The sequence below is a fragment of the Papaver somniferum genome, chromosome 11, assembly GCF_003573695.1.
Source record: "Papaver somniferum cultivar HN1 chromosome 11, ASM357369v1, whole genome shotgun sequence".
Classification (NCBI taxonomy): domain Eukaryota; kingdom Viridiplantae; phylum Streptophyta; class Magnoliopsida; order Ranunculales; family Papaveraceae; genus Papaver; species Papaver somniferum.
This window is the reverse complement of record NC_039368.1, coordinates 83848201-83872082: the sequence shown is the minus strand read 5'-3', so window position 1 is coordinate 83872082 and position 23882 is coordinate 83848201. Positions and strand designations below refer to the sequence as shown.

The 23882-nt window shown below is 36.2% G+C and overlaps 3 protein-coding genes and 1 long non-coding RNA gene across 5 annotated transcripts; 2 read left to right on the top strand and 2 right to left on the bottom strand.

Annotated features, from left to right (window-relative positions):
• Positions 1 to 732: 732 nt before the first annotated feature.
• On the bottom strand, positions 733 to 2779 carry LOC113320875 (protein FLC EXPRESSOR-like). 2 transcript variants are annotated; one of them, XM_026568767.1, is made up of 5 exons: positions 2101 to 2779; positions 1824 to 2008; positions 1616 to 1707; positions 1401 to 1457; positions 733 to 1200 (listed from the first exon to the last, which is right to left on the bottom strand). In XM_026568767.1, the coding sequence occupies exons 1-4, from the start codon at positions 2673 to 2675 to the stop codon at positions 1419 to 1421; spliced, it is 891 nt and encodes a 296-aa protein (XP_026424552.1). In that variant the 5' UTR covers positions 2676 to 2779; the 3' UTR covers positions 733 to 1200; positions 1401 to 1418. The 2 variants fall into 2 exon arrangements, with proteins under 2 accessions (XP_026424552.1, XP_026424551.1); XM_026568766.1 differs by lacking the exon at positions 1401 to 1457 and having other exon boundaries at positions 2101 to 2767.
• Positions 2780 to 12653: 9874 nt separating this feature from the next.
• On the top strand, positions 12654 to 16202 carry LOC113321504 (origin of replication complex subunit 3-like). Its single transcript, XM_026569415.1, has 2 exons — positions 12654 to 12768; positions 13379 to 16202. The coding sequence occupies exon 2, from the start codon at positions 13384 to 13386 to the stop codon at positions 15805 to 15807; it is 2424 nt and encodes an 807-aa protein (XP_026425200.1). The 5' UTR covers positions 12654 to 12768; positions 13379 to 13383; the 3' UTR covers positions 15808 to 16202.
• A 1900-nt stretch (positions 16203 to 18102) lies between these two features.
• Positions 18103 to 21207, top strand: LOC113323008. The gene is made up of 4 exons (XR_003347396.1): positions 18103 to 18970; positions 19454 to 19531; positions 19835 to 19950; positions 20569 to 21207. It is a non-coding gene; the product is annotated as an uncharacterized LOC113323008 (long non-coding RNA).
• A 1004-nt stretch (positions 21208 to 22211) lies between these two features.
• LOC113323792 (zinc finger CCCH domain-containing protein 2-like) lies at positions 22212 to 23722 on the bottom strand. Its single transcript, XM_026572139.1, has one exon. The coding sequence runs from the start codon at positions 23710 to 23712 to the stop codon at positions 22567 to 22569; it is 1146 nt and encodes a 381-aa protein (XP_026427924.1). The 5' UTR covers positions 23713 to 23722; the 3' UTR covers positions 22212 to 22566.
• Between the last annotated feature and the right edge of the window lie 160 nt (positions 23723 to 23882).

Genomic DNA, 23882 nt, shown 5'->3' with positions numbered 1-23882 from the left:
GGGTATAGGTCATATCCTACCCACCCTACCCGTTGTGCAGTCCTAGACTAGTCTCTTTCTGAATTCTGCTTTTAACTCTTTTTTTTTTTTCACTTTTTTGAATTTTGAAGAGGTAATAATCTTGTTTGACATCGGGAACAAGGACATTCTGTTTTTTATATTGGTGTCTATTTGGAACAAGGACATTCTGTTTTTTATATTGGTGTGAATTTTTTTGGTCACCCAAGGGAGCAATATGCACCCAACCCAAACTCTGGCTATCAAATTGCAAGGGATGTTTAGGATTGCCTGTTTAGCAATATGTATCATCATGGGCTATATACGCTGCTTATGTTTGGTCGTTAATGACTTAGCAGGCCTAGTGTATCTAGAAAGTTATTTTAATATCATTGTGTTCCCAAGTGTAATGGTTATAACATTAATTGCTTCTAGGTAAGATCCCTACAATCTTGAAATATTTTGAGAAAGATAACCTGAAAGTTGTGAGAAACACTGAAAATACTTGATAGAGATTGCAAGTCATTGCTAAGAATTCTGGGTTTCAGATGTCTTATGGTAAAATGTCCAACAACATCTCAATTGTCAAGGGGATGCTCAAAATTATACATGTGGTCTAAAATTTGTGAAAGCTCAAAATTAAATGCTCCCTTGCCTAAAATTACCAGCCGATTTTATATCAGAACCAGAACCTACCTCCAAGGTAACAACAACTGGTGGACTATTTCACATCTCTCAAGCCAAAAGTAAAACCAACATTTTCCAAATCTTACAGTGCAAAAGCACCAAGATCAGAGTCTCAGTTACAAATACAATGCTAATCTGCAGATTCAGTCTCATTTGGAACTGACTCGGATTGAGCCGTCCGTCCGATGGCTGAATCTATATGATAACATTATAAGTTATAACATTTGAAACACCCGGGAGAGGATAAGAAAACTCTGTTTTCTGGGGCAACCTGGGAAAAAAAAATCTAAGTTCTCTCATATTGTGCAAGGCATGAATAGGAATCTTTAGGTTAAGAAACATATTACATGTTGACTCCTGGTGTTTCAGTGTCTAACGTTGTTGTTTGTTTTTTTCTTGGTAAATGTCAATGTCTAACAGGACTCATCTATACACTTGACTCTGTTGTACGCCATATGGGGCATATGCAATTGCTTCTGATCCATACTGAAACCGGGCATCAAAATTGGGTTCCACCTGCAATGTATGATCAACTTTGTTAATATTGCATATTATAACTGAACTTGGGGGTGGAGAGTTAGGATGGCAAGTATGGAACATGTCTGAAAGCAACTTCCACTAGGAAGGCCAGGAGATCAGACATTACTTCCTGAAAGTTAAAGTTTGGAAATCTAAGGAAACATCACAAGTTGATAGGCGCGAAAACATTGAGATACCTGTGCACATGTCTCCTCCTAAAAGGTTAACCTAAAATCCAGGCAGTAACTACAATTCTGCGAGCATAGTTAATAGAAGACCATTCATGTCATCAACACATTTGTCAAGCTTCTCCATACCATGTAAGCAAAAATTAAAGGGGTTCATAATGATTCACTCGATGGAAACATTGTGAAACTATGAGCTTGAGTTGATACATGAAAAAAGCACATACCATCTGATGCATGTTATAAGGATCGACATATGAAGGCCCGACTCCCACATATCCCATCTGAGGATATCCATAGCTTCCAGCATATACAGGACCTGATATCATTCAAAGTATAATTTGCTCAGATAAAAGTAAATGGATGCCACCTACCTAAGTCTAGTGTGAACATCTCCAAAACAACAAAAGCCAACAACTTGAGAGTATCAAATACCTGGGTTTGGAGCAACCATGACAGAAGCACTAGCTGTGTTTGCGGCTTTAGCTCTCTTCTCTGCGTCAGCAAGCTCGGAACGTAGTTTCTCAATTGCTTGAGTCAATTCATTCATGTTTTTCTCCAATACTTGCTTATGTTCAAGGTTTTCAGCATGCGCCTTTTTCTCAAACTCAATAGCAGCCCTAGCCGATTTCCAACAAGACCAAGTCCCTTAATCAGTTAATCAAAATACTCAAAATCCATAAATTTGTTCAAATGAATGCATTTTTTATACCTTCCCTTTTGAACCTCAATCCGCATGGCATCGATGTCAGACTGAATTGATTTAGCTTCTTCTCGTTCTTGACGAACCCTTACTAGATCACCATTAATTGTCTGCAACTTGGAAGTTAACTCCAATTTGTTGGCATTCAATTTCTGTATATCAACCTTTGCTTGAGCTAACTCAGCACTAAATTTCCCAATTGTTGAAACCTCCGATTCTAATTTCAATGAATGTTGATGTAATTCTCTGATTTCAATGTCTCTATCTGCTTTCACCTGAGAAGCAACAGTAGAGATGTGACGGATTTCTTCATTGGATGCTGAAACTTCTTGTTTGAGTGCTACATGTGTTGCTGCTAATCGTTGATTGTCTAATAATAGGTTTTGCATTTCACGGTGTTGGTGGTGGAGTTGTTCTTCAATTAGGGCTTGATGGGGGTGGAAATCTGGTTGTTGGAGGTGGAGGTGGTGGTGGTGGTGAGGGTTTTCGATTGGATGGAGAGGGATTTGTGATGATCTTCCTCCTCCTCCTCCTCCTCCTCCTAATTGCATCTCTCTGAGATGAATTCTGTTTCTTCCTTCCATTTCTCTCTCAATCTCTTCTTCCCCTCTGCAAAACTAAAAAGAGGAAAATGGTGGCGCTCACCGTAATGGGCTTTTGGAGTGCAATCAGGTCCCCCTAAACTGGGCGGGTCAGTTGGGTGACGGATTTTAGAGGTTGCACCCGTGTCCAATCCATTTTAGACGGTGGGTGGGCATATAAAAAGGTGTAAGATAATGGTGAACCAACCACAATTTCAAGTAAAATATACACCAATTATTGAACAACTTAGGGTTTCCTTAGGATTTGATTTCAACACTGCTTGAAACTGAAACATGACAGGGATAGAATATTTATTTGGAATTGAGATTAGGAATAATATAATCTTACAAACCACCATTAATTTTAGGTTTTATAAGCATATTTGTTGGATTGGTATAAGCAACATCGTTTCAGAAAATTTCATTTATTGTTTGTCGACACTTGGGTCTGACTATAGCCATTTTTTTTATCGAATTAAGCTAGGATAGCTCTACGAACAACAATTCCAGCATATTGTATAATGTCTCTGTTAGACTGTAGCCATTTTTTTAATCCCAGTATACAAGTTAAGGTAGATTAAAAAAACTAATTTACTGACTTGGGTTTTGTATTTGGCCTTGGTTTTGTTAAATTTCGTGGAAACATATTTTAATATATCTAGAAACTTTCACTTCCAACTTTACCCTTATCTTATCTTATTTTTAGTCCAAGTCCAAGACGAGTAAAAGCAAAAACATTTGCTTTCTTCTTTGAATTTAATTTTACCCGCAGCACATATTTCTCTTAATGGTCCCAGATTTACTAAATTTGGCGTTAACTAATTTGTGTTCATAACAATTTTTTGCGTGAAAACTATATGGGCAATACAAGACATGGGAAAGTAATGTTATTAACAGAAAGAAAGATTTCCATATCAGGATACTTAAATTGAGGTTACATCAAAGAACAGCATTCACACCCTCCTCCTGGACAAACAAAGTCAGATAACGCAGATAGCGTATCATCATCATTTTTGACGCCACAATCCAGCATAGGTGTGAAGCCGAGTTCATCTACCTCGTCTTACCTGAATTCATCATCGGATCAGCGACCGTCCCAGTTTTAGGAACACAGTTTTCCAGATCATCAGCTTCATGTCCCACAAGCTCCGGCAGGCCCTTACAATTGGCCAGATCAGCAGCTTCATGTCCAACAAGCTCCGGTAGGCCCTTACAATTTTCCATATCAGCAGTTTCATGTCCAACAAGCTCCGGTAGGCCCTTACAATTTGCCAGATCAGCAGTTTCATGTCCCACAAGCTCTGGTAGGTCCTTGCATGCCCGACATTATTCCCTTAGTGCCAAATAATACATGGTCCACAACAAACTTGATACCGGGAAGTGGAACACATGTTCAGCCAATTTCACAGATGGAATTCCCTCCTCACTGTTTTGACCATTGGTTGCCTCATCAGCAGCTTCCTGGACCACACCCTAAGATCAACCTTTAGCTCTAGAAAGTCGATTCTTTCGGTCCAACACTTGCTAATAACTCTTTTTTAAATATAATTTTCAGGAGCGCATACAATTGGTATGGTACCCTGTAGCACAATTGCTACAAGGCTAAGGCCAGTGGCAGACGCTAGGCTTGATAAAGAATTTTCCAAAACATTACGCGAGATATGCAATCAAGGTCTCAGTAACATCTCATTTGGGATACCTGACTTTAGCATTAATTACTACACTAGAGTTCTGTCACACAAGGGAGGGTAGGATCTGATGTTGCTCTGCTCGGAGACGATGAATCACTGAATCTAGTAGGAGTACTGAGTCGCAACGAAGACAACTTTCTGAAGAGATTTGAAACTTCCATGCATAAAACGGGAAGTGTTGATTCCTAAGAATGAATGTTCCATCTTTTTGTACTAGTCATTTTGCACGCAGCAAAGTCATGACCTTTTGCTTCCTCTATTTCTATCTCACCTTTATTGCTTTACATGTAATATTTGAACCTGAATGTTGGGTTGGAGACCGATTTTTCACATTTGCAAGTCGTAATATAGTGTCATCCTCAGATTAACGAGAATTGATATCTAGTTTGTGTCAATACATGTTTTTTTACTGTTATTGAGATGAGGACCCAATACACAGCATGATACTTGAAATAATAGTAATAATTTTATTGCCTAACTGGTGTTTGTGATTATCTGTAGTTTTACATAACATGTTCTAGTGTTAAATTATTTTGATAACTTTGATGCGCATGCACCCAAGAGGTTTGTATTTATTTCATGGTTAGGCAATAAAATTATTAGTATTTACTAGGTATGGTAATATATTAGTATAATATATAAAATGAATCATGTAAGTTAATTATTTATCCTGTGTGTGATGTGTATCAATATATCAGGCATGTGAAAGCTTAGGTAGTCTTCTTAATAAAGTTATTTTATAAGAAGATTAGTTAAGTGAGGTACTCGTTGTCAGGTTATTTAGTACTTTTTTATGCAGTTTCGTCAATACTTTTTTTGCTTGGGAAAGATTATGACTATTTTTTTTGGCATACACTAATGTGAAAGAGAGCCTCCTACAAGCTGCTCGTAAAACTCATGTTTTAGCCCTTTGCTTTGTATAACACTACCATTATTACTCTTAATATTCATATTATTAATAATAAACATCTTCTATGAGCAACATAAGAAACATCTTCTGCACTATAAGTCTTCCAAAATGTCATGTTTCTCATATGTGATTCATGTGGTACTCTTTTAAATTCCCAAATATAAAATACATGTCATTCATGTGACTCTTTTTGAATAATGCTTTGTTGTTCTAGTATTATTTTTATTATTTTTATGTTTTTTACCTGGAATCACATATTAGTTTGTTGATTTTTGAGACCGTCCAAGGAATTTATTCACACATGTTCACGAACAAAAAAATTGGTGGTATACTAGGTACCCTCTTGTTTTCAGTATATGGTGACTCCATGGAGTTTTGTCTGTCACACTTATATGATCTTAAATTTTGAGTTTTCCTTCAAATAACTGAGCGATTTTAGGTCATTTTTCTTCGAGTTTTTCGCCTTGGAGAATCATTAATCGTTGCAGTTCTTAGAAATTAAAGAGAAGTTCCTAGAGTTTTAATATATAATCCAAGAATTTCAAGATTGAAATTTTAATAATAAAAAAATTTCTTAAAATTTTAATTTTCCGATTTTGACCAATTTGAGGTCATTTTTCTTCAAATTTCTTTTCTTTGACTGATGATAATTGTTGTCACTTACATGGGATGAAACAAATTTCAAGAAATTTGATGAATAATTGAAGATTTTTGAGATTCAATCTGTACCAGAAAAACGAAGAACTCGCGGCTCAAATCGCGGGCAAAGAAGAAACGATCCATTGATTAGGTATAAGTTTTGCTCATTTTGAAGAGTACACTCAATTTGGAACACATATAACAATTCCTGATTTCTGTTACCTTAAGTCAGGATGTTTATAATCATTCATGGTTTATACACATAAATTCATGAATTTATAGGGAAACCACTTTTTTAGAGAGAAAGCTGACTACGGTCTAGGTTATTTGACTTCAGATCAATTTTTGTGATCATGTACGTTAAGTTTTTGGAGTTATGCATTTACGATCAAGAATGGAGTAAGTATACTTACACCACGTCTACTTTTTTTTTTTAAATCTGAATGTATTTTGATCTATGTATTTTTAAGCAAATTATCATACCCAACTGTTTGAGGTAGAAATACTAAAATGGAAGTAAACTATTTATCGTTTTCAACTGTTTGAGGTAGAATTAGAATAAAAGCAACAAGAAGAAAAAATATTACAAGAAAAATAATTATTTGAGGTAATTAACTTCTTTATACAATTTTCTCACTTGTAGTTTTAAAAAAATTCCAACTGGTGGAAAGAGTGTTAGAGCACTGCTCGGTCGAACTCGCAAGCGTTCCTATCTCAAACTTGTTTTCAAGTTTAGGTGATCAAAACTATAAGTCTTGATTTCTATTCTACTTATAGCTATGTCTCGGTTATGATAGAATGTGTAGTTGAGCTTTAGACTTTACGACGTTCATCGACTGAAGACGAAGATCTACTGAGCAGAGCTTGGAGGAACTTCATCAACAAAAGGTATGTGGAGACTAAAACTTATCCATCACTCAGAAGTCTATTCTATTTTATATCCTATTGAGACTAAGTCGTATAGCTATATAGACTTTTACATTATACACATTTGATATTTCGAGCTGAGTTTAACTCGCTTATATCTTTCCCGAAATATGTGTTGGAAAGCTTTTTTCTTTAGCTATGTTCATCATTATTCTTGACGAGTTTAGTTGGAAACCATTTATTTGTTGGAAACTAAATAATGATTCAAAATATGATCATGTGAAAATTGCCTTGAAACATCTTACATGATTTATGTGAGACAATCATTTGATGTAGACTCAGAATGTTTCGTATTGATCATTCAATCACTTGAAAAATACTGATAAGCTAATAGCTTGTGTGAGACAGCTATTGTCTGGATATAACATAGTATGCATACCAGTATGCAAACTGTTGTGGTATGATTCAGGTCCGGGAACCAAGTTTGCATACCAGTATGCGAACGGTTTTAACTGTCAAAGTTCGGGAACCAAGTTTGCATACCAGTATGTGAACGGTTTCACCTGAGTTAGGTCTAGAACGACAGTATGCATATCGGTTTGCGAACTGTCAGACGTGACCAAAGTCCGGAACTTAAGTTTGCGTACCCGTTTGCAAACTGAGTTAGCCTAAGTTCTAAAATCGGTTAAGTATGATTTCATACTCATGAAAAAATACATTTATAAATTAACGAATGCAATCTTTGCAAATCATGGCTAAATGTTCATAAATTGATTCTCTTAAATCCAATCTGATTTTGTTTCCATTGTGTCTTGTATACTTCTATGAGAATATAAACAATTGAACAACTCTATGAGTAACACAATTAGATTCATTTGATTATCATTTTATCTAAAAGTTTTAGATGAATGTGGTTAATATAAAAGTGTTCATATGGCTAACTTCGGTTAATTGTTATTGAGCCAACTCAATATACACGTTTAGGTACGGTTACCTATATCTAAATGAAGGTATATTATATTTGTGTGTAACAAGCTAAGAACATCTAAAGGTGGAGAGATATTTCTTTGGTTTTAAGTAAACTTAGCTTGAATCTTAAATAAGGTTTTCATCTAACGGTAAATATTGATTGATTTGTTTCAAAGCTATCAAACCATGATTTGGAGACTATATAAGGGAGAACTCTAGCAACTGGGAAACCAAATCCTCACACCTCCTGTCTGATACTAGTTGCGACTAGAGTCGATTCTCCTTTAACCTAGGTGTTTCCTAAAACCATATTATAGGTTAACGACTTAAAGACTTCATTGTGATTCTGAAGCTAGACCCAACTATTTTCTCTGTAATTGCATGTTCTAATCTTACTTGTTCTATCGTATTGAATACTATCTTCTCTAAGATTGGCTCGAGATTTATCTCTAATAGGTAAGATATAAAAAGTAATCACAAATCTCTTCGTCTCATTCTTTGTGATTACACAATAACTTGTTCTACTACCATATAGTTAAGTTATTGTGAGGTAATTGATATTTCTAGGCTGTTCTTCGGGAGTATAAGACCGGATTATCAATTGGTTCCTGTTCACCTTGATTTATCAAAAGACAGAACAAAAACTTCGTAGGTATTTCTGTGGGAGACAGATTTATCTATCAGAATAGACTTTTCGGTGGGAGACAGATTTTTTTATAAAGTCTTCGACTTTGGGTCGTAGCAATTCTTAGTTGTGAGTGAGATCAGCTAAGGGAATCAAGTGCGAAGAGTTCTGATGGAATTCAGAGGTATAAGGAACGCGACTATACCTTAATCGGTGTGAGACTTGGTTAGGGATCAACTACATTCCAGTCAGAAGTTAACTTGTAGTAGGCTAGTGTCTGTAGAGGCTTATTCCATCATGGTTTTCAAATCTGGACTAGGTCCCGGGGTTTTTCTGCATTTTCGGTTTCCTCGTTAACAAAACTTCTGGTCTCTATGTTATTTCTTTTCCGCATTATGTTTGTTTATATAATTGAAATATCACATGTTATGCGTAGTTCAATCAATTAGTAAATCCAATCTTTGGTTGTTGATTGAAATCGACTGACACTTGAACATTGATCTTTGGTACCATTCAAGTTGTTTCTCATAATAATCAGGCTCACAGATTCCTATCTGTTTGATTTGCTGATTCCAAGTCAACATGATTTATTGTAATCTTGTAGTGTATCCGGAATCATATAAGTAACATATCCCAAACTTATCATGTATCCAAAATATGTCACCTGGCTCAAAGTATATTTAGTAAATCAAAGAATACTTTGTTCTGCAAACAAATTGTTCCGCGAGCCAAAAAAGGCCACCCGATCAGAAAGCGAATTGCTATATTTTTTTGTGTTTTCCGCAACAAATCTCCATTTGGTTAAATTAATCTTGTTTATACTATGTTAAGTCGGATTAGTCTTAATCTGCATTAAGGCATGTTTATGGTTTTAATCATGCATTAAGGACTAGCTTAAGGTTAATGTTAGATAAGGTTGAGTCAAATCATGATATGTCCTTTAGCTTGACATGTCATATGTGTTGTCCAATGTAGCCATGAAGTGTCATCCTACTCATGATGGAAAGGTTGGAGTTGACATGTGGCAAGCATGACTAGGACTCACTTCTAGCCTCACATGGTTTATAAAGCAAAATCAGTTTTCATCCATCATGAAGTAATGTGAGGAAATAGAAGTTGATGATAAGTCATGAAAGGTTAGGTGTCTTGAGTGTTTCTATTTCCTTGTTCTCATCTTGTTTTTGTATGAATCATATGTAGTGTTATAGTTATATGTGGTGCTTTTCAGTGAGTTGTTGAGTATGCTAATACTAGGTTCAAGTCTAATTTTAGCTTGTATTGAGCTTATAAGCTGTCTAGTGGTAAAGCATAAAGGTTAAAGAGCTGAAATTGCAACATTTAACTTCTATTTCACCTAGTTATAACATATTCAACAGCTAGGGTGATTGTATGGTTGAGGTTTTGGATTGTTTTCCTTCTAAGGTTGTAGTTCTTCTCATATGCGGTGATTCGGTACTTCATACTTGATGTTGTGGGTTTGTAAAGTCGGTATAGCAAGTATTTGAGCATTTGTAAATGATTCGTGTATCACAATCAAGGCTTGTTCACATCTGCGATGAATTTGGACTTCTCAAAATAGTGTATTTTGTTCAAGTACAAGGTCTGAATTTTTTCTATTTTGAGAAATTGTAACTTGTACAATCTGTAGCTTTCATTACTCGACTAAGTGTTGCCAAAGTGATGCTTTGAGAGTATGTGGAAGTGTTTTAATGAGAATTATGTGATTGTGGTGGTTTGTTTTGATTCATTCAGAAATTCTAAACTGAATCTTGCCCAAAGGTGTTTTGTGTTTATGAAATTTGATGTGAATCAAGTCTCATATGAGTGAAAGCTTTTCATATGAGAATTTATTCTTAAACTTATTAGGACTCATTGTATGTCGTAATTTCTGCTCAAAGGTGATTTACGATGATACACAGTCTTGTTTTTGAGTTTAAGATGTTATTGTTTTTGGTTATTGATATGATGTCTATATGGTTTGTTATAGTATAGCTATATAAAGTGATAATAAGCATGTATGTGGTATGATTGAACCTGAATTTCAGTGGAATTGTGATTGTGATTTATCATCAAGTTTATTCCATATTATGTTTGAATTTGAAATTCAGTGGGAGTGGTATTTGTAGCTTGATTATAGCTTGTTTATCATCATTCTTACATTCTTGTGAGGTTTGTATGCTTATAGTCTCCAGTTTGAGATGAAGCATAAAGTCAGTGAGAATATGATGTTTATGGCTTTATCATCATATTTGTTTCCTTACTTTTGTAAGGTGTTATATGCTCATAAAATAGTCTCTGGTTTGAGACATATAGTTCTCATTCAATATCATTAAATGTCCTAAAGTTCTTTATCTCATTATGAATACGAGCATAGTTCTTAATTCAAGCAAGACAATGGGGATATCATCAAGGAGAAAAAGCGGGTGGCGTAAGAGCATGTGTAGTGTTGCTTGTATGGCTTAAAGCCAAGACAATAAAGTTATAAGTGCAATTCAGTTGGCATAAGGCTAAGCCAAATGAAGTTTTTGAAGTTCAGTTTGTTTTTGGCGTAAAGTCAAGCCAATAAAATGTTTTCTGTTTTGAAAAATAAAATGTTTTACTTGAGAATAGTAGGTCGTCTAGTTTTCAGATTATAGAAATGGATTACGCATCTTAAATGTGACGTATAGGTCTCTATAGTCGAAGGCTAGCATACTGTTTGACTCGGGTGTGCGACTAGCATAATAAGTTTCTGATAAAAGGTTTAAAAAGGTTTTGTTGCTTAAAAAAGTGGGAGATGTTAGATTTTTTTGTGTTTTGCGCAACAAATCTCCATTTGGTTAAACTAATCTTGTTTATACTATGTTAAGTCGGATTAGTCTTAATCTGCATTAAGGCATGTTTATGGTTTTAATCATGCATTAAGGACTAGCTTAAGGTTAATGCTAGATAAGGTTGAGTCAAAGCATGGCATGTCATATGTGATGTCCAATGTATCCATGAAGTGTCATCCTACTCATGATGGAAAGGTTGGAGTTGACATGTGGCAAGCATGACTAGGACTCACTTCTAGCCTTATATGGTTTATAAAGAAAAATCATTTTTCATCCATCATGAAGTAATGTGAGGAAATAGAAGTCGATAGTAAGTCATGAAAGGTTAGGTGTCTTGAGTGTTTCTATTTCCTTGCTCTCATCTTGTTTTTAGTATGAATCATATATAGTGTTATAGCTATACGTGGTGCTTTTCAGTGAGTTGTTGAGTATGCTAATACTAGGTTCAAGTCTAATTTCAGCTTGTAGTGAGCTTATAAGCTGTCTAGTGGTAAAGCATAAAGGTTAAGGAGCTGAAATTCCAACATTCAAATCATCAGAGGCTTGCATTTATAGCACAAAATTTACCTCAATCCAATATTATCATAATCTAGAGAGATTTGCTTTGTGACCCAAAATATGTAGTTGCATCCATAAATGTACAACAATAACCTAGTATTTGTTTCAGGATTGAAAATCTATATTATACCATAACTTGAAAACTACAACATATCAAAATGGCCAAATGCAAAATGTCAATATCGTAACCTAAATAAGCCAGTGTGACCCTAAAATTAACACTCAAAGCCGACGTTGTTATAGTACACTTGTAATTAATGGGCGATGAAACCAACAACCTAGGTATGAAATTCGTTGGCATCAAATTCATTACCTGTCAAAATAAAACAAAAAAATAACAGTTGTCACTATTCGAGACTGCCCCGTACCTAAAATCTACCTTACGGTCTAACATTTATTTGTAACCCAAAATCTGGAGTGTCATGAGATTAGAAATCCAAAATATGTGTGACTTGTAAGTGATCCAAAAACCTCTTGACCCGAATTTTGTAACTTGTAAGTGACTCAAGATTGAGCATTGTCATTAAAATATGTGTGGGTTCCAAAATCTATCATGAGATCCAAAATCTGCGACGTAAACCTTAATTTACCATGTAATCGAAAATCTATCCAATAATCCAACATTTAGGAGACCAGAGAAGCACCAAATTTGCCACATAACAATGCTAACTTATATCGCATGATTTGTAAAAGGATTTCGAATATCTGCCGGTGTCATTTCATATAAAACAAAATAATTCTGGCGGATGTATCCCTCGATTGGAACTTGCTTTTCAAATTTTATCCACGGACCCAAAATATATCTGGATACGCACGCCGCATCTTCTTTAACCTAAAGTCACGCATATGTTTTGGCGGGAAAATGCAAGATTAATAATCCCTATTTCACCTTCTCTATTTTTCTCCACTCACTTTCATTTTCACTCCCTCTACTCACCTTCGAAGACCAACAGCCTAAATCTATAATAATCACAGGCGTCCAGCAGGATTTTGATTCTAAGGATTTGATTACTATCAGTTACTGGTAAGACATCTTTCAAAATCTATGTCTGTATTTGTTTCTAATCTTTGGTTTTCAAATTAGGGTTTTTGATTTATTCTTTTTGGTATCTACAAATTGATGATTAAAGTGATGTTTGAAATGGATCTGGCATTGTTCTTGTGGAATTGGAGATGGGTATCGAGGAATTTGAGGATTGGTGTCTGGGGTTTTGATTTTGACTCGAATCGTCTAATACACACAAATTAATTTTAGGTTATATGAGAATTGAACCTTTACTGAAAACTTTAGAAATTTTGCTTATGTAACTTTCAATTGTGTGTTAAAGATGTGTTTTTGTGCTTTTTTCTTACTTGAAAATAAACTAAAACAATGGCACACTGTGTAGAAATTTAGGGGCAGTACACCTGGTTAGTAAGTTGATGAAACTGGAATCCTTGAAATCGATGTGTACTAAAGTTGAATCTTCCATAGTTGAAAGTTTGTGGATGGGAGTTTAATTACAGGAAGGAACTGGTTTTCTTATTTATACCGCTTGTCGTGCAGGGAAAATGAAATGGTTATTTTTTTTTCGATGGTTGATGGTGTGTATTTATTTCCCCTCATGCACTGACTAACAAGTTTCTTCCAACAGCATACATGGAGTCTGAAAGCCTAGATTCTCCACCTGCATCACCAATTGCCGACAATGGGGAAAACAATCTTCAGCCTTTCTTTGTTCTGCACAAGGCATTGCCTCAAAAAGGAATTAGAAAAGCTTCTGGAACTGGAAAGACCAGGAGAAAGTTAGCGTCTCTATCTTCTCCTAAAGCTGCAGAGAAATCACAGGAAACCAAGCAAGTGGGAGAAGATGATTATGAAGAGGTGCGTCTTGAGGCATTTGATTTGGTTTGGACTAAGATTGATACAACTATCAAGGATGTTTTGAGGAACATCAATATCAGCGTATTTGATGTGATACACCAATGGGTTTGCGAATCATTCTCTTCAATCAAATCTGCTGGAACCCCTGGTGGCCTACATTCATACCCTCCACTGACCGATATCACTTGCAAACAGATTTTTACTGGTTTTGTGCTGACGAAAAATGTGGAGTTTGTTGATGATTTGCTGACATTTAAAGAACTAGCCATGCATTTGAAATATTATGATTCTCACGTGGTTACTCTTTCATCAATGGACTTCACTGCCAAGAGTGGAATTGGTGGGTGTCTTAGAAGTCTGCTGAGGCAGTTGATTAAGTTCACTCCAGATGCAGCTGATATAAGTATCTTAGCGCAATGGTATTCTGAACCAGCAAACAATGGAAATCCCATACTTGTGATCATTGATGATATGGAAAGATGCAATGGATGTGTCTTATCTGAGTTCATCTTAATTTTGAGGGAGTGGGTGATAAAGATTCCAGTCATCTTAATAATGGGAGTTGCTACAACCATCGATGCTCCTAAGAAGTTACTTACGTCCAATGCACTGCAATACCTCTCACCATGTAAGTTCACTTTAGGTTCCCCATCTGAGAGAATGGATGCAATCATGGAGGCTGTTCTTGTTAAATTATGTATGGGGTTCGACATTGGACATAAAGTGGCTATTTTTCTGAGAAATTATTTTTTAAGGCAAGATGGAACAGTTACATCTTTCATCAGGGCTCTGAAAATTGCCTGCTCTAAACATTTCTCAATGGAACCTCTAAGTTTCTTATGTGAAGGCTTCCTAAGTGAAGATAGTCATAGTTTCTGGATGGAAATGTGTGAATCGCTGCCCGAAGAAATGAAAAAGTGTGCTTTTGGTTTACAATCTTGTGAACTTATGGATGACGTCACAAGTATGAGCACTGAAACGTTCGTTTCTGGTTTGTCAGAGTTAAAGAGCTTGCGGAAAGACTGGAGTTCTGTGGTTTTGTGCTTGTTTGAAGCTGGAAAGTTTCACAGAATAAAACTATTTGATATTTTTTGCGAGGCGCTTGATCCTAATCGTCAGACTGGTGCTGTTGAAGACCGGGTAAAAGCTTCCTCAAGTAGTATTTTTCTGCATAGTGAAGAACAGTTTGGTCCTTGGAAAACAGGTTTCATATCTCAGGCAGTACGTAGGATAAAGGATCTTCCGCCTGCACAATTATCTCAATTGCTTCAGATTTGGAGAAAACACACCGAAGGGATTACAGAGATAAATGTCAAAGTGGAAGAGTTGCTATCAATGTTGGATTTTGATGGTGAAAGCAAGAGTAAGAAACAAGACGGGATTGGTTCACCCAGGAAGCCAACATCTAACAGTGAAATCAAGAGTCCAAAACACACTGAAGGGACTTTAGTGATAGATATCAAAGTGGATACACAAAACGGGATTGGTTCACCCAGGAAGCCAACATCTAATGGTGAAATCAAGAGTCCAAGAAAAGGTAGGATAGGTTCACCCAGGAAGGTAACATCTCCTTGTGAAAGCAAGAGTCCTAAAAGAATAAGGATTGGTTCGCCCAAGAAGGCAGCATCTCGCAACCATCTGAATGTAGAAAAAGACAAGAAAGCAGTGAATTTGAAAGCTGTTAAGTTACTGGAGAGTATGGTTAAGAAGTATCTGAAGCCGATTGAGTCTTTGCCGTTCCATGAAATTTTTTGCTTTAAGCACGTCGATATATTGCAGTCAGCTTTGATCGGAGATCCAAGGAAAATGATTCAAGTTGATCTTCTCAAATCTCACACCTATCTCCATTGCAGTTGTTGTAACAAGAGCGGAGATTCTCTGTTACCATCGATGAATGATACCTCAATTATCTATCAATTGGCTCAAGAACATGGTGATCTGATCAATCTCCATGACTGGTTTCAATCATTCAAGGCTATAATTCATCCTCAAAGTAATACCAAAAAAGGTAAGCGAAAGTTGCAGATGTCACCATTATCTAAAAAGAGAAGAGTTACAGTTGAGGTTGAGTCCATTAGTGAAGCTTCAATTCAGGCGAGGTTTTGTAAAGCAGTTACAGAGCTACAGATTACAGGGTTGCTTCGGATGCCAAGTAAGCGAAGACCCGATTTTGTGCAAAGAGTTGCCTTTGGATTTTAGGCGTCCAGACATCCTAGGCATAGAGAATTTTCCAAAATGCAGAATGCATAAACAATACTGTTGAGTTCAATTTGTAGGTGGCCAGACTGTAAAAAAGTTTCCACCTGCGGCCCAGAGAAGCTGCTATTGGTAAGTGGTGCATTTTTTACACTGATTGTTGTTTTTATAACCCATGGAAGAAGGGTTTTCACTGAAGTCTTGCTCTTTTAGTATGTGTTCAAGCATTCAATGTGGAGATAGATCAGATATAAGAAGGATTAAAACTGACTTATCAGAGTGTCAGCTCATTTTTCCCCGAATTTATTTTTGTATGAAATGGATGTTGTATTTTTGAGTCAGTGGCCTAGTCTGATTCAAACAAGTATTGATTTTAATTTGATTCATGGTAGTCAATAATTCCTTGGCAAATTCGGCACATGCTTAACAAACAAAAATACTCTACTTGTTGCATCTTACTACTGTAATAAAGAAAAGGGTTGTTTTTAGTGAGGATGGCCAATTGCCCCACCCAAATCCATCCCCGTGGGTACTCGTTCCTATTGGGTAGGGTTTTATCCGTACAAACGGGTTTGGGGTTGGGTATGGGTAATACCCGAAATTAGTGAAGCGGGATGGGGCGGGGACCTAGAATCCCATCCCCGCATCGTACGTTCCCATTTTAGGATTTTATATTTTTATTAATTATTTATATTATATTTAAACTGAGATATTATATTATATTATATTATAAAAGAAAAGGTAAAAGTATAAGATATCATTAATTATTTATGAGTTTGAAATTTTAAATTATTATTATTATTATTGGTTGAACTTAGGTATTGATTATTAAATTAACTCATCATATTTGAGCTTAATGTTATGGGTAACCCGTAAAAAACCCACCCCGTACGGATATTTCCCATACCCACTCCGTCCCAGATCAAGCGGGTAATGAGGAGGGTGTGGTTTTTTTTTTTTTTGAACGCGACAGTGACTGGAATACAAGATCCCCGCCCCATGGCCATCCCTAGTTTTTGGTGAAGCCTACCTTTTGGTGGTGAATAGAGCTGTCAATTTATAACCCGGCTTGTTTCAACTCGGCCCGGCTTGGCTTGTTGTCTAAACGGGCCGGGTTAGGGTTGGCATATACAACCCTACTAGAAAACAAGCCGGGCTAGGGCCAATCCGTGGGTTACCCGTCAACCCGTCAAAATTAATAAATATATCCCTCAATCCCACCAACTCTTTAAAATCCATGATTTGCAAACATATACTCCCTCCGTCCCACTCCTAAGTGACCTATTTGATTTTAGATTTTGTCCCAATGATAAGTGACCTATATCACTAAACAATGAGATATTCCGGAATTATCCTTTTAGTTAATTATAAATAATATATGAAATATGTATAATTTGATAGGCATGTTTATATTCGTTACGTAGGTGTTTTAAAATGCTTTTCAATTGTATGAAATTTGCGAACATCCGTGGAGTATTTTGAGAGATAAACCATTTTTAAATTTCACTAGTTATTATTCATAAGGGTATAATTGTAAAAAAATGATTAAAAATACTATTTTCCTTGCTTGCCTTAAAAATTGTGCAAATTTCAAATAGGTCACTTAGGAGTGGGACGGAGGAAGTATTAGAATTAGTTAATTTTAAATCAATAAATAAAGCTAATTTTGGATCTACCCAAACAAATATAACAATTTTTAGATTTTAAATAATCAATCAATAAATTAGATTACAACTTAGATTCATCAATCACATATTTATTCAGGATGTCCTAAATTGATAAAAAGACTAGAATAATTTAAACAGTGAGTTAGTCTTACTCACATTAATTTAAACTTATAAAATGATAAAAAAAAAGTAAAATGCTTAGTTGATGTTAGGGTTCTCTGCCTAAGAAAACTAAAGCGCCGTAACCGGCTATATCGTTGATTAAGTGGCAATAAAAACGTCCACTTTACAACTCAGTGGTGGGGCTTCTAGTTAAACACCAAATTGACCTAGGTTCGACCTTTACTAAATGAATAATCCTAAACAATCCTAAATTTTAAATTTAATTTTTAAATTGATAACATTAACAAGTCAACCCGCCAACCCGTCAGGATTGACCCGTCTAGAGCTAGGGTTGGGGTTTTGAGCTTGTTCGTGAATAGTACTAGGGCTAGGGTTGACCCTAACCCTAGTACGGGTTGGCAAGCTAGGGACGGGTTGACCCTAGCTTGGCCCGTTTGACAGCTCTAGTGGTGAAGCTTTTTTCTAATTCCCCGTATAGCCTTAGATTATAAACTCTGAAGATCAAAATGACAAATTTCTGAGGTTAATAATAAAAGAGATAAGCTAGGTTGGAATCCTGCTGAGAACAATTTTCTCGACTTCATTTTCCGACGCTATTAGGCACTTCATTACCTCCCTGGGTTCCTCTTCTTTCTCTGTTTCATTCTTCTCGATTGAAATCTCTTCCCTTTTCTTTGTTCTTGACTTTAATCATCATCAATTTCCAACAGTAACATGAATTAATTCCAGATTGTTTCACAGAAATCTCTTAACAAATACCCCAGAAGTTCAAATCAAACCCAAAATTTTGAGAGCGTTTGAGAAATGGGTTGAACTGATTGGATTAACTTACTTCTTCGATTACAGAAAAGTTGGAAATCTCAATTTGGGGTTAGGGCTTGCCATTTCAGTTAGGGTTTCCCAAGCTTTTCTCAAAAGCTTCATGATGCTCATAGTCTTCTACTAAATTGGTTTCGATTTCCCTTCCTTAACATGTTAGCATTTCAAATTTGATTCCCTAATTTACTTTAAGTGTTTGTGAGCTTCAAGTGTTTGTAAAAATGTCAACCACCTGTAAAAAGACCAATTTTCTCTATATGGGTTCGCCCCAGTACTCAGGATCTCCCCCATTGCTCATGTGTATATAAGGATCATTGTGTTAGATTTTAAGTTGTACATGTTCACCTTACTGTTTTTGGTACTTGGTTCCCGAATCAGTATACTTATTTCATTTGTAGTGGGGTGAATAGTCATGCATTGCAGACTTACTTAGTGATGGTGTATATTTGTGCAATTAGTTAATAAGAGAAACAGTTACTTTTCTTGGTGCACTTAATAATTCTCACTGTGGCATATGCAGTCTTGAAGCAAGGTGTGAGTCTTCCTATAAAAAGAAGGTGCGAGTCTATTGTTCTGGATTCTGGATTTGTCAATAGGTTGAAAACGAATTTGAGTATCTTTGTAGCAGAAAGTGGTAAATGTATCAAAGACCAATTTTCTCTCTATTGGTTTGTTAATATGGAAATAATTTTCTTTGCCAGTGTCTGTTTGAAGATATGACTGAAAGAAAAGTCAATGAGCCTACACAGTTTGGTTTGTGTTTGAAAATGGAACAATAGAATTGAATGCCTTACTTCCTCATTTTCTTAAATGATATCCCTGTTAACTGTGAAACCATTCCATGTAAAATCATTTTTTTTATGCATTGAGATAATTAGATACTTGGTCATCTCCAGTTGCATTCTAGGTTACCTATCAGATGTATTGAGGAAGAAACAGAAAATGATTTTATTTCGTTGTCCACTTATTAAGAAGTATTCAGTGAACTCTGTAACACTCATGATTCTGAAAGCACTCATGACTTTGCTAATATTATTCAGTGAACTCGGTAACACTCATGATTCTGAAAGCACTCAACAGTCTTTAAGTCTTGACTCAACTAAAGGTTCAACTGAATGGTAAGCATGTTTGATAAGCTAATTTCTAAATTTTTCTTGTAGTTCCTTCAATGAATACCACCATGCCTCGAGATAGATATCACGTTAAAGTCTTCCACTTATTGATGCTTCTGTTTCATTCTCCGTCAGAAATAAAATACAGATAATACAGTGGAATTAGAAACAAAACCAAGCAAGTATAATCAACTTTACTTTTATTGAGCAGAACTGATACCTAATGATATAGTGGCCTGAACGTGTTAGTGATTTGGTGTTGTAAAAAATTGAGTTTTTTTCTTAATTACATGTAAATATGATTACTAGGTGGATGTCAAAGCTCGGAATCGCTGGCAATGTTCTTCTGAAAGATGGTCATCAAACTATTGCTGGTGACTTGCATTATTTTCATATATAAATTCAAAAGATGTCTCTATAGCAAGGTTACTTGCCCTAACTTGATCTTAGATTCCTAAAATGCTGTCAGTACAATAACATTTTTGTTAGTTTGTTGGGAACACAATGATATTAACTTCTATGGTTGTTGAACTATTTGAAAGACTAAACTTGCTTTCACTTTCAGCGTTACCATTTGATGTCGATAAACCTGCGTGTACGTCTGCGCTGGGCATAAATAGTCATGTGTTAGTTGGAACGAAGCCATCATGCGTTCTTCTAAACTATACAGATGCGAGTATCTAGACACGTAGAATTGTTCCTTTGAGTGATTTTTTAGCCTGGGCGTAACACATTTTGGTGGCATGTATGACTATAAAATACATTGGTTGCTTTACCGGCGATCATCTAATATCTATATCAGCACCAAGGAACGAACTATAGAACGTCATCAGCCTTAGACTGCGTTGTTTATAAAACCAGTCTTAAGACTGGAGAAACTGACCGTCTCACACCACGAGTTTCCTATCCAATTCTATTTTTATTACATAAATCATGCCTCTGATGATATAAATGCTGATATTGTTTATCTTCATTATTACATAAATCATGCCTCTGTTGATATAAATGCTGATATTGTTTATCTTCATTATGCATCAAAACAGGGCACGCACTGATTTAAGCCTCTCAGCATCACCTTCTTGGAAAAGATAGTGGTGGCGTCATTTGAGGCAAAGGGAGGTTGGGATGGTGCAACGGAAGACCAAAAGACTGACATTTATGTCATGAGTGAAGAGGTGCCCTATGGTTACAGGTTGGTTGTGAAGAATGGGTGTTGGCGGACTTGGCTAAGGACGTGACAACATCATATTCTTCCTCCGCATGAATGAAATTATTTTGGGGTGTGTACCAAGCTGATATTTGGTAGTAGTGGTGGTATTATTCCAATAACCATAGATCGCATGACCATTGATGCATCCACACCTGCAGCCATGGACGCCACAACTGTAGCTGTTTTAAATATTCAGCAGGATTCAGATGTCAGCGATATCACTGAGTAAGCACAATATCGAGACATGTGGGAGATGAGCGAAAAGGATGAAAATAAACTTTATGCATCCGTCAGACCTTCTTCCTGTATTGTTCAAACTGCTAACATGCAAAAGGTGTCCAAATGGGGACGTCAATGCCTTCCCGTCCCAGCAGTCCTATTGAGTTTCATCGCTTTGATATGTTAATTTCAGTAGAAATACCAACATTTCATGGTATAGCATTTTACCAAAAAATTAGATTATTTTTGACAACGGAATGGCAGGTGCATCGTGCGTGCGTTTTATACACAACGGAATGGCAGGCGCATCGTGCGTGCATTTTATACTAGTAGGGATTAAATTTTGCTCACGTCATTTAATCAATCAAGTTATGTTGGTCGGATTAAATTTTGCTCACGTCATTTAATCAATCAAGTTATGTTGGTCGGTTATCAAGTTACTTGGTTGTGATGCAACAAGATAAAAACTTACCTGACCAACGTGCAGGAGCGGAACTAGACAACGACTTTCCCTGGCTTGAACCAATCCCAAATAAATTTGAAGTTCATAAATTTACAGATAGTGAATTGCTTGAACCAATCCGAAATAAATTTACAGATGGTGAATTTTAGCCGATTCCAGTGAAGCCCAACTGATATCAAAGTCTAGTTCTGCCACTGCAAATGCACAATTCATTTGGTTCTTGAGAAATTTATGTATAATTCATTTTTGATTCTTGGCTTCAAACGTAATCATAATAATCTTTGGCTTCAAACAATGCTCGTCTTATACGATCAAAAGTTAATTCACTTTCCGGTGGGTACAATCGAAAAAATTAAAGTGCGCTTCAATACAGGTATTATATGCACTCGGACAGCCAGTGCTCCTACGGACTCGTATGCAAAATTTCTGAATCCTACAGTCGCTTTACTGTTAATTTGCTGCTCAAGAACTGCACACCAAAATCGAAGTACGGAACTTACAACGCTTACCGTCTTTTTTTCTTTTCATTTTTGCGGTTATTCTGTACTTGCTGTTGAGGGGCCTGTGGTGGCGTTGCATTAATTTTTGCTAAGCATCATTTGATCAGCTTATCATTACGCATTCCTAAACCTTGCTACACTCGGGCTATTGCATTATCCGGTGGCTGCCGCCCCGCCGACAGGTAAAATGCTTGCAGGAACTCTTCAACATGTAGTTTTAGACGCACTCAATTAGTAACAGTTAAACGGCATACGAGTATTACGAGACAATCTTTTGCGAAATGAAATGCAACATTTAAACAAGCAGGCTACTCCATTATTCAGGGATATAAATACAGGACATGAAACAAAAACATCACTCAAAAATCAAACACAACTAAACACAACTTGGTACTTGAGAGATGTACTTCGACCTCATCAATCAAGGAACTAAACAAAACATCAAGCTCTTCTTATATCTTAATGAACCTTCTTCTTCCTTTGAATCAAACAACAAAAATCAAACCAAAATACTAATTAGCTAGACTGACAACCCAATTAAGAATCAATAGCTACCCCTTCACCATCAACGACCAATCCCCATAAACAGAATTATATACTTCATTATTCTAAGTGATGAACAAATCTTACATATAGCTTCGACCATGGTTTACATCACAAGCTCATTCACCCAATCAAGATCAGGAGGGCATGTTGATGATGATGATTCACCGTAACCGTAATCTTCATTACTAGAGAAATTATAATAATCTCGCCGCTTAAATCCACTATTATTACCTGGTGACTGAGTAGTAGTTGAATTAGGAGACATAAAGAATTGCTCCTGATTCTCATAATTAGGAGAAGAAGAAGAAATATTGTTATTACCACCACCACTCCACGAAAAATTGTTGTCATTGATCATTGCAGCAGAAGTAGGAGAATCATTATTAATACAACTCAAATCCATAGCTTCCAAAGAATTTACCAACTCCATCAACTTACTTTTATAACTCAACATTCCTAAAAGAGATTGTTGTTGCTTAGGAGTTAACTCTGATGATGAACTAGGAGATATTGTAGGTGATAATGGCGGAGATAATGATAAATGAGAGAACCCCATTAGTGTAGAAGTAGGAGAAGAAGAAGAAACCGGCGACGACGAAGAAGAATGAGAGTAAACACAATTACAGAGATGATGATGGGGTTTGGTTCTTGGGCTATCATGAGGAGGGACGAACACCCTAAGTTGCTTAGGTGTATGAGCAAAGAAACAAACTTTCCGTTTACAATTCCGGCCATCTTTACAAACTTGAGTTCTATAACGAGTAGGATGAAGCCAACATTCAAAAACACCATGAGAGAATTCACAGGAATCACCACGGAGACAATTACCACGTCTGAAATCAGAACAAGCATTACCTGAATAATGATACCTACGTGGATCTCTTCTACGTGCTTTCTCACCAGGATGAGCAAATGGACAATCAGTCCAATCATGACTTCTACTTCTCATACAACGTCGGATTTTAAACTCATAGATTCTAAATTCATCACTTGCATACGGATCATTCTCATCATCATCGTCATCTTCAGAAGTGTTGTTGCATGGCAAGAACTTGAGAGGAAAATTCAGTAGTACTGATTCAATATGATCATCATCATGATCATCAAAAGAAATACTGGGTATCATCAAGTTAGAAGATCTCCTTGTAAGAAGCTGCTTTCTTGGTGGAAGATCTGCAACTCCCCCTTGATGATGAACAAGGAGTTTCTTATAATGGTCTTTTTCTGCTGCACACATACTACTAGACATATTATCAGAGTGAGGGAAATTGTGAGTGAATGAATGAAGAAGATGAGAGTTATGTTATTATATATAAATAAATGAAAAGAATTGGTGAGAGCCTGACATACATAAAAGATGACAAAGGTGGAGGGTATGGAGAAGAGATGCGTGTCTACGTTGTATTTGGTGTCAGCATG

Coding starts and splice junctions, on each gene's coding strand:
- LOC113321504 (XM_026569415.1), top strand. CDS start 13,384: ATGGAGTCTGAAAGCCTAGATTCTCCACCTGCATCACCAATTGCCGAC.
- LOC113320875 (XM_026568766.1), bottom strand. CDS start 2,675: ATGGAAGGAAGAAACAGAATTCATCTCAGAGAGATGCAATTAGGAGGA. Junction 2,009..2,100: donor ATTGAGGTTCAAAAGGGAAG/GTATAAAAAATG, acceptor GAAATCGGCTAG/GGCTGCTATTGAGTTTGAGA. Junction 1,201..1,615: donor CTTATAACATGCATCAGATG/GTATGTGCTTTT, acceptor CATACATTGCAG/GTGGAACCCAATTTTGATGC.
- LOC113323792 (XM_026572139.1), bottom strand. CDS start 23,712: ATGTCTAGTAGTATGTGTGCAGCAGAAAAAGACCATTATAAGAAACTC.